This window comes from Nuphar pumila, chromosome 11 (genome assembly GCF_984573655.1).
Source record: "Nuphar pumila chromosome 11, dmNupPumi1.hap1.1, whole genome shotgun sequence".
NCBI classification, from domain to species: domain Eukaryota; kingdom Viridiplantae; phylum Streptophyta; class Magnoliopsida; order Nymphaeales; family Nymphaeaceae; genus Nuphar; species Nuphar pumila.
In genome coordinates this window covers 82,639,636-82,654,914 of record NC_143259.1, presented here as the reverse complement: position 1 = coordinate 82,654,914, position 15,279 = coordinate 82,639,636, and the positions used below count along the sequence as shown (strand labels likewise).

The window sequence follows — 15,279 nt, the reverse complement described above, 5'->3', positions numbered from 1 at the left end:
CATATGTTCTTCAACGATAGCATGATGACATGGAAAGGTACTCACGATGCCTTAATGACACTTGTTGGAATGTTTGTGTGTCATTGATTTCTTCCATAATGCCTAACGACAACGAAAAAGAAGAGAAGACTGTAAAAAGAGATGGCCGACAAATGCCCTATGGCGCCCACCAATGATCAAACCAGTCGATCGCGAACCCGAGAATGTTTTGTAACACAAGGCAGGAACGAGAAGGCAGCAATGTGTTGTAACACAAGCTAAAAACCAAGGCGGGAACCTTAACTCGAGACGACGACAAAGGCTGCAATTCCGGTGGCAAAGTTTGCATCGTCAAAGGGAGCTCCTGTTACAGTAGATGGTGCAAAAGTTTACTGCTTAAGGCGAAAATGAAACGTTTGGACTTTGAAGAGTTAACATCATCCTCGACTTTCTGGATGGAGAACATTTTTGTCCTTTTCTCGAACCGTTGTTTTCTTTTTTTTAAATAGAAGACTTTTTTGTCATTTTCTTGAACCGTTGTTTCATGGCGAGAATAGCAGGAAAGGGTACTTATGTCTTTGCAACTGCACCGGACTTCGATGCTAAGTGATGCCGACACACACAAAAATACAAGCCCCATGTGCTTATATATGTGGCGCTCATTGGGACCCCCGAACACGCACTGTGGCTAACAGTTGTCTTTGGGGGAGAACACACACCACCCTCCCGTTATTGGCTGGTCGATTGGAAGGCAGATACTGAGTGAACCTTAATGAAATATTTTAGGTAGCTGCAACTATTAAGAAATTGTCTCATTCCTCTAAAGATTATGAAAATATATTGAAACACAAGAATGAAAAAATTCACCCTGAAACAATTTCTTCTACATCTTTGGAATGAAGAAGCATAAACCATCTCTCTAGTCACCGCTCACAATTCATAGTGACAACCACTGTCAAAAAAACTCAAATTTTAATTTGTGTGCATTTAATATATCATACAACGAAATATCTTGATTTTTTCAGAATGTTGCCAAAAAGTGAGTTTTGTAAACATTTAATGTATCACTACATTTAGAAAATGTCTTGATACCATTGTTGAACTAACATAACACAAGTTCATATCATATTTATGTTCTTTATCACAATATATTGCTTCATGTCAAAGCATAGACCCCGCATGCATTGTGATTATTTTTTCCTTGTTTTTATTAATCATAATCATATTATCTACCTTCTCTGTTCATTCAATACTAGTAATTCATATTTAGTAAAACCTCTCTCGATTCAAGGCTTTAGAAATTATAAATTTTTAGAAAGCACAAAAATTTTGAACATTCAGAAATATGGTCATTGTGACAATCCAAACATGGGAATGCATCAGTGCACTTCTAACCCGCCATAATATTTTTCCATTTCCTTTAGATGCTTTTGAAAAGGACGTTTGAATGATACTTGGCCAAAATTTTGGTTTTCATGACAACCATTTGGGTGAATCTCTTTTTTTCACATATATTTTGATTTACATTTTAAATTTTTTGTCAAAATTCCTCCAATAAAAACATGAGAAAATGAAAATTTCAATAAACTAAGTAAACACAGCTAATTAATTGGCATTTTAAACGTTTGTCACCATGGTCACATATTCATTTTAAGAACTAAAAATTTTCTCCAAAATCAGCAGCCAATTGCTACTCACCGCCAGAACAGAAACAAAGTCACAAGAGATCAGCAGGTGAGCGGTCAAAATCTTCTGTTCAACTTTTGATTATGTTCAAAACTAGGCACAACAAATATTGATGATAGCAGTCCTCAGATAGCGGCGATTAATTTCCACATCATTGTACGTTTGGATGCAAGCATTGCTTTCCAGCTAGCATGCTCCGATGATTCCAACTCTAATGCAGGAAAGCCAAAAGCAGCAATCTGCTCCAGCTATTTGCTTCCTCTCATGGATGGTCACTACTTTAGTGCAAACAAGAACTCACTTGGAACGTTTCTCGAAAGTAAACTGAAGAAGCACTCCAATAATCGTTAATAAGCTCACAAGGACTCCACCCACAAGAATCCAATCAAGACAGTTGAGTTTACCCGATAAGTTAACCACCTCTTTCTGTTTGTCATGTGTGAAACTATGCCTCCAGCTGTCCATCAAGCCCGCTGTGTCTTTATGCTTTCTTGATAGAAGAACACTAAATGACCCCATGAAGTTTTTACTGTTGCTAGAATGGACATACACATTGCCGGTGTTGCTCTCAGTTGCCACAGCAACAGGTGTTGAGCCTTGAAGCATACTATCGTGAACTTGTCCACAGTTGCAAGTGTCACATGCGTATGGCTTGGGTGATTTCAAGTCAGCATCAATTTTCATAGAATCCTTGCAAATTGAATCAGCAACACATGGACTGCATCGTGGTGTTTCTTCACTTTCATAGGGTGTTCCAATGATATCGCCAAAAACAGACCATCTTCCAACTGATGTTATTTTAACATCGACTAAAGTCCCTAGCATTGAGTCTGGAGCCACTATCAGTACCTGCACATAGCCCTTGGTGTGCCCTACCTTGGGTATTCAAAAAGTATCAAGTGAAATTTTAGGTCATGAGCTTGATAATGTCTATAAGGGGTCAATGATCAACATAAAATAGCATTAGGTGAAACAAATTACCAGATGTAATCCATCTGTTGCATTTTCGGTTATCCATACCCGCTCTATTCGGCCTTCCATTCCTCGATATGGTTCAAATGATTCAAAAAGGGTAGTCAGCTCACGACTCCGCTGCTTCACTACATGGCTAGGAACCTTCTTCATCCTTGCAGCAGGTGTTCCTAGGCAGATTTTTGAAAAAATGGAAGTGTAAAGTTTAATATCAGAAGCCAATGAGCCTCACACTCTGCACAAGTGAATCAGACATGCCAGAAGACTTATCACTAATTGGACTTCAGGAAGTTTCACTATCCTTTCTCTACAGATATTGTTACCTCAAGCAGTAGGAGGAAATTAAATAATGGAATAATGAACTTGAGAGGGACCATCCATACAGTATTTCTATAACTGAAATGTTGATATGCATTGACATGATCATTTATATTGGATAAAAAGTTAGTAAAGAGGTCAGGTTATTCTTAACTAATGATGTTTATCTTGATAACTTAGTAAAGAAGGTAAAGTTTCATTCACATGATCATTCTTAATTGGATAAAAAGTTTTAGCTGTGATCTTCATCCCTAAATATGTAATATTGGATAAAAGTTTTTAGCTGCATACTGTTATATATATATATATATATATATATATATATATATATATATATATATATATATATAATGTATTTGCATGATAGGAGCATTGTAGTCTTTTTACATGTACTTATAGTTGTTTATTAGAAAACTTTTTATTTTTCTTTTCTTACTTTTTTTTCTTTTTTTTATTTCTTTTCTTTTAAGCTTTGGGGCCCCACCTCTTGGAGTCATTGGGGTCCCAACAGTCATAAATATGACCGTTGGGAGCTCCCCAACAACTCTAAGAGTGGGGAGCTCCCAAGGGTCACTCTCTCTCCCTTTTGTATATAAATAGGGGTGTTCCCCCTTTACATGTATTCATTCCTTTCTCTCACATTTTCAATAATATTTACTTTTGCTAGCCTTTTGGCATTGTCCCTTCGTGGATGTGTGCACTTAAAGAGATTGTTTATTCTCTTTGTATTTGTCCATTATTGGACTTGTAAGTGTTCTACACTTTGTTATTTGTAATTCCGCTTACTTCATTGCACATACATGCTTGTATATAATACATAGCTCACAACAAGAATATTTGACCTCAGGTAGAACTTCAGTGGTAGCTTCATCTACTGCAGAATACCTCCACAGAAATAGGGTTATAATGCTTCAAACAATAGTACAAACGAACCATCCCCTCTCACAGAAAAATGAACATATGAAAGGGATCAAGAACACCAAGGTTATTTTGAAGAAGCTTGATTCAAAGACAAATTCCTATCTTGGCACGACAGTATTGATTCAGACTGTTGCTTAATGCAATCTGGTTGATAGTGATGTGGTCGAAAGGGTCAAAATGATTTGCAAGGAATCTTCCAAGGATTTGGAATGATAAAGAGGTTGGTATGAAGAGGCTTTGGAGAGAAGAGAAAAAGATCTCTTGCGTTACACCAGGAGGAGTATATTGGATTTCAAGGATTTGGAATGATAATAGATGGTTATGAGGAGGAGAGAAAAAGGCCTCCTGTGTTACACTAGAGGAAGAAGGATTATATTGGAGGCAAAAATCAGAAGTCCAATGGCTGAAAATGGAGATAAAAATTCAGAATTCTTCACTGCTGGTTAAGACAAAAGTAATATAATAGTATTAATGGAATTGAAGTGAACGACTAGTTGAAAACTTGAAGAAATTCAGCAGTTTCTCAGATTTTCCAAATATGTTCAAAGACATGGATTGTGTTGACGAGCTATTCACTATGGCAATCACTTCACTAGTATGCATGAAACGTAGGGCACTTTTGCTTTGGCCACAGGTGGGATGAGCAAATCACAGCTGAGAAATCCAAAAGCTATGATAGTTGGTCACAAGGTCAGTCTTTTTGACCAACTTTCACACCCAGTGGTGGTTCTGACCAGCACTTCACCAGTATACTATTAAGTTATTAACATCCTGATTCTATTCATATCATTGCCCATAACATGGGAAACTGGCATTTCATTACATTTCATGCTTATGATTGGAGCAATCACCGTAGTGGCCAGCACTTTGCCACCGAAGATTCTAGCTTACTATTAACATCCTGACTCTATTCATATCATTGTCCATGCCATGGAAAGTAGCATTTCATTAGGGCATCTTTGCAATACAGTGCTATCGCTCCTTACACCCCAGGGTGCTGAGGCTCTCCTGGCTGCCCTTTTATGGGGTTCTCACCCCTTGCCTAGAGCTAACACATTCAGCTGGCTTATTACCTATGTCACAGGGATTCGGCCAGACAGGTGCCGCACCCACGTCGACACGACGCGGGTGCGACACCCGGTGCTTGGTGCAGTCAACGCACCCCAGAGTCATTTTGGTCCATTTTTGGATTTTTTTTTTTGAATTTGCCCTATGAAATGGGCTGCGGAATTTAAAAAAAATTCTTGAGGGGGGGGGGGGGGGGGGGCGCCGGGGGCAACCCCCCGGACCCCTCTCTCTCTCTCTCTCTCTCTCTCTCTCTCTCTCTCTCTCTCTCTCTCTCTCTCTCTCTCTCTCTCTCTCTCTCTATATATATATATATATATATATATATATATATATATATATATATATATTTTTGCCACACCCCCGCACCCAAGGTTTTGAAAGTGCCGCATCCCCGCACCCATGTGACATAGCTTATCACAAGAAAAACTCAATAGACTTGGGGTTCATTGGGCTTCTATCTTCATGTTGAACTATAGCTACAGAGATATATTGAACACCTGTTTGGGGGATACCATTTTTTGAGGGATTGCTCATTAGGCACAGGAGGGATTCACTCAACTCCACAGGCCTGGCACATCTACCTAGACTCCTGCATGCCCCTGGAATGAGGAAGAATGGAAAGATTATGGCTGCTGCAGATCTCGTGGCTCATTTGGCTGGAATGCAACATGCAGATTTTTGAGGGCACAAGAAGATCCATTTCCTACATTCACTCTATAGTACAGTGTGAGGTTTTGATTTGGGAAAGCCTGAAATGGCCTGACTTGGCTGGGATAGGGACAGTTGCATCACTAGCCTTGACCATTTACTGTTGTTTGTGGTTATCTTGTTTGAAGCTCTTGCTTCCCTTGGTGACTCCTCGTCGTGAGGGTGCTTATCAGTGTTGTGAAAGGCATTGAGGCGTAGCGAGGCGCTCCACCAAAAACTGAGGTGAGGCGTAAGCCTCAGTTTTTTTTTGAAAACTTTAAAAAAATATCTAAAAATACAAATAAATAAAGAAATGTTTTATTGATGAAGTAACAACCAATAAGAAATAGAAAATCTCAAATAAGTACTAAAAAATATGAGATTAACATATAAAAGTAACTAAGAAACTGATTACATAACTAGAAAACTAATTATAAAATTGGAAAAATATAATGTCCTATAAAGGAACAACCAATAAGCAATAGAAAATCTCAAATAAGTACTAAAACATATGAGATTAACCTATAAAAGTTAAAATATCTAACATATAAAAAGTAAATAAATAAATAAAAAGTAACAACAACAACAACTACGCCTTCATCCCAAAACAATTGGGGTCAGCGATATGAACCAAAAAAGGAAATTCATTTTGGGTCTTCCACATGAATCCTTTTCCTCCAATCATTTCTATCCAATGCCAAGTCCTCGGTGAGGTTCAAAGCATTCATATCCTTTCCTATCATCTCCATCCAAGTCTTCCTAGGCCAACCCCGACCTCTTTTAACTAATATATTTTCCCATTTCTCCAACCTTCTAACGGGAGCATCATTAGGCCTTCGCCGAATATGTCCAAACCACCATAAACGATTCTCTCGCATCTTATTTTCAATGGATGCAACACCTACCTTCTTACGTATCTCCTCGTTCTGAATCTTATCTTTTATTGTATTTCCACACATCCATCTAAGCATCCGCATCTCAGCTACACTCATTTTTTGAATATGATGTCTCTTGGCAGCCCAACATTCCATACCATATAGTAAAGCGGGTCTAATAGTCGTCCTATAAAACTTTCCCTTCAACCGCAATGGCATTCTACGATCGCACAGCACTCCAGTTGCACTTTTCCATTTCATCCACCCAACCTTTATCCTATGATTTACATCTCCATCAATTTCTCCATACTTTTGAATGATGGATCCCAAATATTTGAAATAATCATTCACCGGTATTTCTTGCTCACCAAGCTTCACTACACTCCCATCACTACTTCGTTGCTTACTAAACTGACATTCCATATATTCAGTCTTACTCTTACTCAACTTAAAACCTCTAGCTTCCAATGTCTGTCTCCATAATTCTAACTTAGCATTAACCTCAGCTCTAGACTCATCAATCAAAACAATATCATCAGCAAACAACATACACCACGGTACATTTTCTTGAATTGATCTCGTAAGCTCATCCATCACTATCGCAAATAGGAAAGGGCTTAAAGCAGATCCTTGATGTAACCCAACCATTATCGGAAAATTGGTTGTCACCCCTCCACAAGTTCGGACATTGGTTACTACTCCTTCATACATATCTTTAATTATACTAATGTACTTGAGAGAAACACCTTTCTTCATCATTGTCCACCAGAGAACGTCCCTAGGTACTCTATCGTATGCCTTCTCTAAATCAATAAAAACCATATGCAAATCTTTGTTCCTCTCTCTATATCTTTCAATAAGTTGTCTAAGAAGATGTATAGCTTCCATAGTTGATCTTCCAGGCATAAAACCAAATTGATTCTCCGATATCATGACAACCTTCCTCAACCTAGACTCAATCACCCTCTCCCAAAGTTTCATAGTATGACTCATGAGTTTTATACCACGATAGTTTGTGCAATCTTGTATATCACCCTTATTCTTATATAAAGGCACCAAAGTACTCTTCCTCCACTCATTAGGCATCTTATTTGTTCGCCAAATCAAGTTAAAAAGATTTGTCAACCATTCTAAACCTTTCTCTCCCAAGCATTTTCAAGCCTCGATAGGTATACCATCTGGGCCAACTGCCCTTCTTGATTTCATTTTCTTCAAAGCCTCTGCAATTTCTTTCTTTTGAATCTTGCGCATGAAGTCACGATTTATCTCATGAAAAGGAATGGAGAAGTCTCCAAGATCTTGAGCATAACTATCATTAAATAGCTTATCAAAATAATCTTTCCATCTCTCCTTAATCTCCTCATCTTTGACTAAAACCCTCAAAACAGACATTTTTAAGCATCCCAGCACCTTTTGAAGAAAGAATCAAGGACAAGTAGATAGTTGCCATATCTTTTTTATACTGAATTACTGATTAGTAGTTCTTATCTTCAAGAATGCGCAGCTTGCTACAAATACATGAATACTCAAAAATGCCAACTAATAAATGAAAAAGGAAAGTAAAAAATAATAGCCAACAAATTTCTACTTTGTTTCCCTATTCTTCTGCAAAAAGAACTCGATATGAAAGCATAAAGACCAATGGCTGATTTTTTAATAGGAAATGGAACTAATCTGCAATATAGATTTACATTGATAAGGACACGCATACATACATACGAGCATCCATATAACATAAAAGAGGAGCAATTTCTGAACCCAATGAGATATTGCTAGCAAATAATAAAACAAATGCTTGACATCTAAAAGCTTTTAGGAAGATGTATAAATCAGAGTTACCAGTCGAGGAAGCGGGAAGCGGGAAGCGAGGCACTTTCAAAAATTTAGGAAGCGGGGAAGCGTGGGACTACTTAGAAGAAAATTCCGAACCATCTCGGAAGCGACCTAGGAAGCGAACCGGAAGCGACCTAGGAAGTGAACCGGAAGCGAGGGGGGAGCGAAAAAATGGAAAAAATAGGGAAGCGAGGGGGAAGCATGGGGGAAGCGCAGGGGAAACGCGCTTCCCGTAAAAGGGAAGCGCGCTTCCCAAAAAAGGGGGACGCTTCCCCCTCACGCTTTGGAAACGCGACGTTTTGCGCTTCCCTTTTTACCTAGGCGCTTCCGGTAACTCTGGTATAAATGGCATGATAGAACTGTTTGAGAACAACAGCGTTTCACTAGGAAGACATTATGGTGAAATGGTGGCTCCTTGATTCAATCAGTATTAATGTGTCAACATACATCACAACCAAATTGTACTAGGACAATTGATATGTCATCTCACATCCAATAAAAGAATAAAGCACATTAGTCCTTCACTCAGTCTATGATATTAAAAACGAGGGAATCCATGACTAAGGAAAATAATTTCAAACAAGAATGAACCTGATAGACCACAAAATGCCTGATAGATCACAAAATGCAACAGGCCTATGGTATTAAAAATGAAGGAATCCATGACAGAAAAATAATTTCAAACAAGCATGAACCTGATAGACCACAAAATGCAACAAAGAAACCATGAAGAGCATGTAACATAGAGACCGTCAACTCCAAATTACCAGGTCTGGGATAAAACTGAGAGATGTGAACATGTGGAAATTTGTATTCTTGAATCAGACCTATTGTTTGTGAAAAATCTTCATCTGCTTCACCTGAGAAACCAACAATAAAAAGACACTTGTCATATTAGAAAACTCTTAAATTTCATAAAGAAAATTCTTATGAAGATTTGTCCATGAACAACAAATTATAAGGTCTCTCTCAGTGATTCCACCAAGTATGACTTAGTTTGGCAGGTTAATAAACAAGATCTATACACCAAATGATGCAATTCATATGATGGCAAAGAAGCAAAAGAATTCCCTTAATATGCATTTATGCATATATAAAGCACAATCTTATATTTGTAGCTAACCTGGAAAGCCACATATTATATCAGTTGCAATCTGCATGTCTGATACAAGACGTGTTAGAGTATCTACCACCATCTTGAACTCATTCACAGTATACTCACGATTCATTGCCTAAGAAAATTCAACATTTGTATCACTAATTAATTAGACAAGAACCATAGAACCTACTAAAAAAAGGAACTACAGATTAGAAAATAAACCCTAGATTAACAGCCTAGGCGCAAAATGTGCATTTGAAGGATTTTAAATTCCGAAATAAGAGACCACACTCATAAACTTTACAAAACTTTATAAAACACTTACATTCAAAACAGAATCACTTCCAGACTGAACTGGCACATGAAGAAATGAATAGACACATGGATGACACATAACTTTCGCTATCTCTTCCAAATGCTCAAGAATAAATGGAGGATTTGTCATGCCAATCCGAAGCATCGTACTTCTGTCAGGAGGCAGCTCCGCAACAAGAGCATTCAGTAAAATGGGTAAATTCACTCCAATATCTCGGCCTGCAACAGTCTCAAACCAGAAGCATTACTGTCATTTTCAGAGATATATTAATTACTTCTAGATCCAGTATCTTAAGATTATCCATGAAAAAGAAAGTCTAAGGGTGCATCTCGTATTCAAATGAAAATCTTCACTCATGCAGAGTCCAGAGAAGAAGCTAGAGAAAACAATTATATAAATCTCAGAGAACAACTGGTGTGCCATTGGAAAGGTAAAAGAACAATGGAAAAGGAAATCACTCATGTCTGAACCTTTTTCTCTTTGTCTCCCTGCAAACATAAGATAGATCCAAGACTTACCATAAGCTCCAGTGTCCTCACTGCTTAACCATATCTCTTTCACACCTTCAGATATAACAGTTTTTACACGGTTGACCTGCATCATTTTGTAATACTTGATAACGGTTGTGGAAAAACAACAGATTTCCTTAACAACAAGAAAAAGTCATACAAGATTTTCAATCGTGTAGCTTCCCAGATGCCCACGTGCATGCTTTGTTTTGCAATAAGTACATGCACCTAAACACCCAACATTAATAGGGAGGATCTCAATGAACTTATTCTTCCGCACCTGTTGAAGTGTTTCATTTCAAAAGACACTTATCATTGATATGCCTTAGAGCACTTATCATTGTTATGCCTTAAGAGTTATATAAGTATACGAATGACTCTTAACACACATACCTTTGGAAGATCAAGAGCTGGCAAAGTGCTCCTCCTCAAAAGCCGCACCTCATGACCCTTCAAAGTCTCTTCAACTACTTCTACCACACGGTCTATCTGCTGCACTCCAATAACACTGACACCTTCCAGCCCTTTCAGTTCTTGACTTCCTTGAGGCACACATCCAGCCACTACCAAGGGTTTTCTTAAAGTTTTACACTTTGATATAAGAGTCTCCATGGCAGATTGACTAGGCGACTTGACAGTGCATCTGTGTCCAAAAAAAGAAACAAGAAGATCTAGATTACAAAACATATTAAATTAGCTTGATTGTTATACTAAAAGGATGCTCTTAGCACCTGCGTGATGAATGTGCATGAGAGAGAGAGAGAGGTGGTAAAGGAAGAGGAGGAACGAGAAGAGATAAATCCATTGCACTGCATTCATATTACTTCAGATCTATCATAAAACACTTAAAACCTATAGGGCAGAATGGGGCAGAATGAGAAATGGGGCCTAGTATGTTCAGTTCTCTCTCTCTCTCTCTCTCTCTCTCTCTCTCTCTCTCTCTCTCTCTCTCTCTCTCTCTCTCTCTCTCTCTATATATATATATATATATATATATATATATATATATATATATATATATATATATATATATATATATATATATATATATATATATATATATATATATATATATATATATATAAACACGTTGACAATGAGAAATGTAAGATATCTATCAAGAGAATTCAAGGCACCCTCTCTGCCCAACTTTCATATGTATCTTCAAGAATGTAACTTCCAAGGATTTAGCCACTAACCAATCTCCTAACACTGAACATATATACCACAAACTAATATTTCTCCAAGTCTTCCCATAAAAGATAATCTACCTCAAACATTGTTTTTTTCATGATGACAACTTGCTCCAATGAATTTACTATATATATTCCATGAAATATACTCCTAGTCACATCACACTTATTACTATAAAGGATATGTTATGACATATGATAGGTTAGATAGGATAAATTTTGCATAGCTTACTGTAATAGACATGTAAAGAAACGGGCCACAGGAATGTTCCCAATGTATTCGTCTAGTTTTAGGTGAAGGAGCAAACATCAACAAATGAGAAAGAGAAAAGAAAAGAAGAAGAAAGAAAGCCCCAAGAAGTATAACTAGTTATCTTACGTATTGATAAGCCACAGGTCCGCCTCCTCCGGATTGTCAGTCAAAGCATATCCAAAAGCAGAAAGCTGACCAGCCATGTATTCACTGTCACTCTATCAAAAAGATTAGCAAAACATCAAGTTACAAAAGTGCAACTTCAAATGAATATATGAGCAAAAACTATAAACTGGTAGTTGAAATATGATACCTTGCAAAAATCATTGAAGATGTGAACCAAATTCTTACACCCAAAAATGCTAAAAGAAGTATACACAAGCAATTGTAGGTAATTTGAAAAGAAAAACAAAACTCAATTTCATATCAGCCAGTAAGGTAACAGGAGAAACATGCACAGGAACCATTTAACTTGATTTGTAACTGGATATACCATGGTTGCCAGTCGAGGAAGCGGGAGCAGGAAGCGATACCGGAAGTGGAAGTGGGAAGCGAGCCACTTTCAAAATTTTAGGAAGCGGGAAGTGTGGGATGACTTAAAACTGAATCAAGAATCGTCTCGGAAGCAACCTAGGAAGCGAACCGGAAGCGACCTAGGAAGCGAAAAAAGAGAGAAAAACATAAAAATACAAAAAAAATGAAAAAAGGGGGAAACGCGCTTCGGGGAAGCGTGCTTCCCCACTAGGCTAGGCGCTTCTGGTAACTCTGGGATATACCAACACCAGCAAACAATATGAGCAAGATCCAATACATTGACAACAGAATAGCTATCGCTACAGGGATGCAGTAGTCATAACCAAATACAGAACACCCTAGATTCTAAAATGCCCAAAGTGGTAAAACTTTAAAGATGACATCAATCCACATAAGAGGAAGAAACATAGCCCTTAACCTCGATGAAAGAGTCACAAAAAGCATCTAGCCTGTTCAATTACCGTTCAAAGAAAAGAAATCTGATATTTTACAACAAAACTCCACCTAGCACAGTTGATCAATGAGTGAAGGCTGCAGATCCCTACCAGTTCATTGATAAAAAAGATGGAGTGGGCGCATTTCACTTAACACAACTTTGGACATAATGACAAGTTTGTAATCTATTGAATAGTTCCACAACACAATGATACCCAAGGATATTTCGTCTATTGCAGGTTAGTCTACTGAAACTCGGGGTCGCATCAAATATAGCCGTTTTTCATGTTGCCCATCAAGTCTCAAAACTATCCACGCTTTTGCTTAGCAGCTACCCGTCAACTCACAAAATCTATAGATAGAGATGTATCTTGCACGACATGGTGCACTAACTTCATTGCTCACAGTTAGAAAAGATGCAAGACGTTTGCGGCACATCCACATGAAATGCAGTATAACACAATCGAAGCTCGAAACCAGAAACATGAATGCCATCCTTCACTGTATCGCACAGCAAATCCATCCAACCATGCCGACTATTAATAAACCCAAAGAAAAGAAGACACTTTAACAAAATTAAACAAAAACACTAAAGACACCAAAATAGTGTGAGATACTTCTAATCAAAACAAATTGGGAGGAATTCTCCTAACTATCAGCTATGAAGAAAAGACAATGGATCAAACAAGACGATAGCAATGGGAGATTCTTACCTGGTTATGCGAGCAACCAAAGGTCTTAATGTATATGCTCTGCACGCACACGAGAGAAAGAGAGAGAGAGAGAGAGAGAGAGAATTGTTAGTGGAGGGATAGTGACAACAAGAAATAATGGCGATTGAAGCAAATAAAGAGCAAAGAAGAAAATTAAGGAAATGGTAGAGAGACTAAAGGACCTGTGTTCCGGGAATAAAAGCAGTGGAAGAGGGGATGTGGGGGGTGCCAATTTTACGAGGAGGCCTGGCCTTCCTTGGTTTCACGCCGACGGTGGTGATGGGCAAACGCATGAGCCCCGGAGGAGCTCCGCTGGCGACATCCTCGATGTCCTCCATTCTTTGGGAAAGGTCAGGCGCTTCGACGCGGGGACCTCACGAATCGATATCGTGCACTCGGGTGCGGAAGAAGTCAGTTCCCGCAAGAAATCGCCCGACTGTACTTAGTTACTTACCTCAGCGGCATGACTGGTCGATTCGCTGTGGGTTTTGTTGGGTCCGCCGGCAACGACCACCACCGTATCATTTGTGTAGGGCTATGTCAATTGTGTCATAAAGGTGCTTCGACAGGGAAGGAGGAAGAGCCGCGGATGCGGGTTCGACTCAGCAAGTCCCATTTTTCTCATTTCAATCATGGGCCGTCACAAAGATACGTGGACACGAATGCATGTTCGACTCGCAAGTTCCAAATTTTTCAGAAAATAGAATGCGAGGGCACGGAATCTTTTGTTTTTTAAATCTTTTAATCGATAAAAAATTATTTCTTGATGTTTTAATAGTTGTATTTTATTGAAATAATATTAAAAAACATTAAAATATTATTAAAAATATAACAACAGTGTGTATCCACTCGTGTCAACAAGGACCTGCACCCAAATGGTGTCCCTGTGACATAGAATTTGGAATACGATGACAAGGAATTATTTATATTTTTTAATTAATAAAAAATATTTTTTATATTTTAATTGGACTAAACATATTTTAGCGTTTTAGCATTTATAATAATAGACTTTTTTATTTTTCCTATGCTCCATGCATTTATGCCTAGGCACTTTGCTAGTATATATATATATATATATATATATATATATATATATATATATATATATATATATATATATATATATATGTGGTGGTTTTGTACCATGATACCTGATGGTGGTACACATTCTTGTTTGAATGAATCTAGCCACTAAAGGGCAAATCCAACCTTATAGATGTGTTTTAGCATTGTTTCTTAATGTTTAATACCCACAAATTGAGATAGATATTCTTGGACACAAATTGAAATAGTTTTCATTATAAGAAAAGCTGAAATTAGTCGAAGTGAATTCAAAATAGATTGGGAACACAAAATCAATATTGTTATACGATTTTTACTGCCTAGTATGTGAAGTTTGTTAAAATTAGTTCATCATATTTGCAGCATATTTTGACATGGAGTCGGGATTATCTAACTTTTATAAGCGTATCACATTGGAGGTTAATGTATTATGGTTTCAATTGTTTGAAGCTTCTCTTTGTCCAATTAACCATGTCAGCATTTTTTGTGAACTGCATCAGTTGATGGGCTAAGAGTTAAACAATTCCTTTGGAATGCGTATCACTGTCAGCATTTCTTTTGCACATTCGAACAACATCAACTAATATTATTATGGAATGGTTGTTCGAAAAGGGGCATTAGTTGCTGGGTGAATTTTTTGCGTTTGTTGTTCTGTGAAAAGTTGGGTGTTGAGTTATTCTGGCAGAGAAGGGCTCAATGTGCCAACAAAAGAAAATTACCATCTTGTCAGTCATGTAGTGTTACAATTTTGTCCTGAGAAATTGTATTACAAATTTGAAGAAATGCAATTGCAAATTTCTTTCGGTTGTTCTTATGTTGAGTCTTG

At 37.7% G+C, this 15,279-nt stretch overlaps 1 protein-coding gene across 1 annotated transcript; it reads right to left on the bottom strand.

The window, feature by feature from the left end:
* Nucleotides 1-1,592: 1,592 nt before the first annotated feature.
* On the bottom strand, nucleotides 1,593-13,915 carry LOC149822453 (uncharacterized). The gene is made up of 11 exons (XM_089981516.1): nucleotides 13,574-13,915; nucleotides 13,392-13,430; nucleotides 11,836-11,927; nucleotides 10,657-10,906; nucleotides 10,424-10,543; nucleotides 10,273-10,348; nucleotides 9,764-9,972; nucleotides 9,463-9,571; nucleotides 9,107-9,199; nucleotides 2,647-2,807; nucleotides 1,593-2,541 (listed from the first exon to the last, which is right to left on the bottom strand). The coding sequence occupies exons 1-11, from the start codon at nucleotides 13,727-13,729 to the stop codon at nucleotides 1,963-1,965; spliced, it is 1,884 nt and encodes a 627-aa protein (XP_089837642.1). The 5' UTR covers nucleotides 13,730-13,915; the 3' UTR covers nucleotides 1,593-1,962.
* Between the last annotated feature and the right edge of the window lie 1,364 nt (nucleotides 13,916-15,279).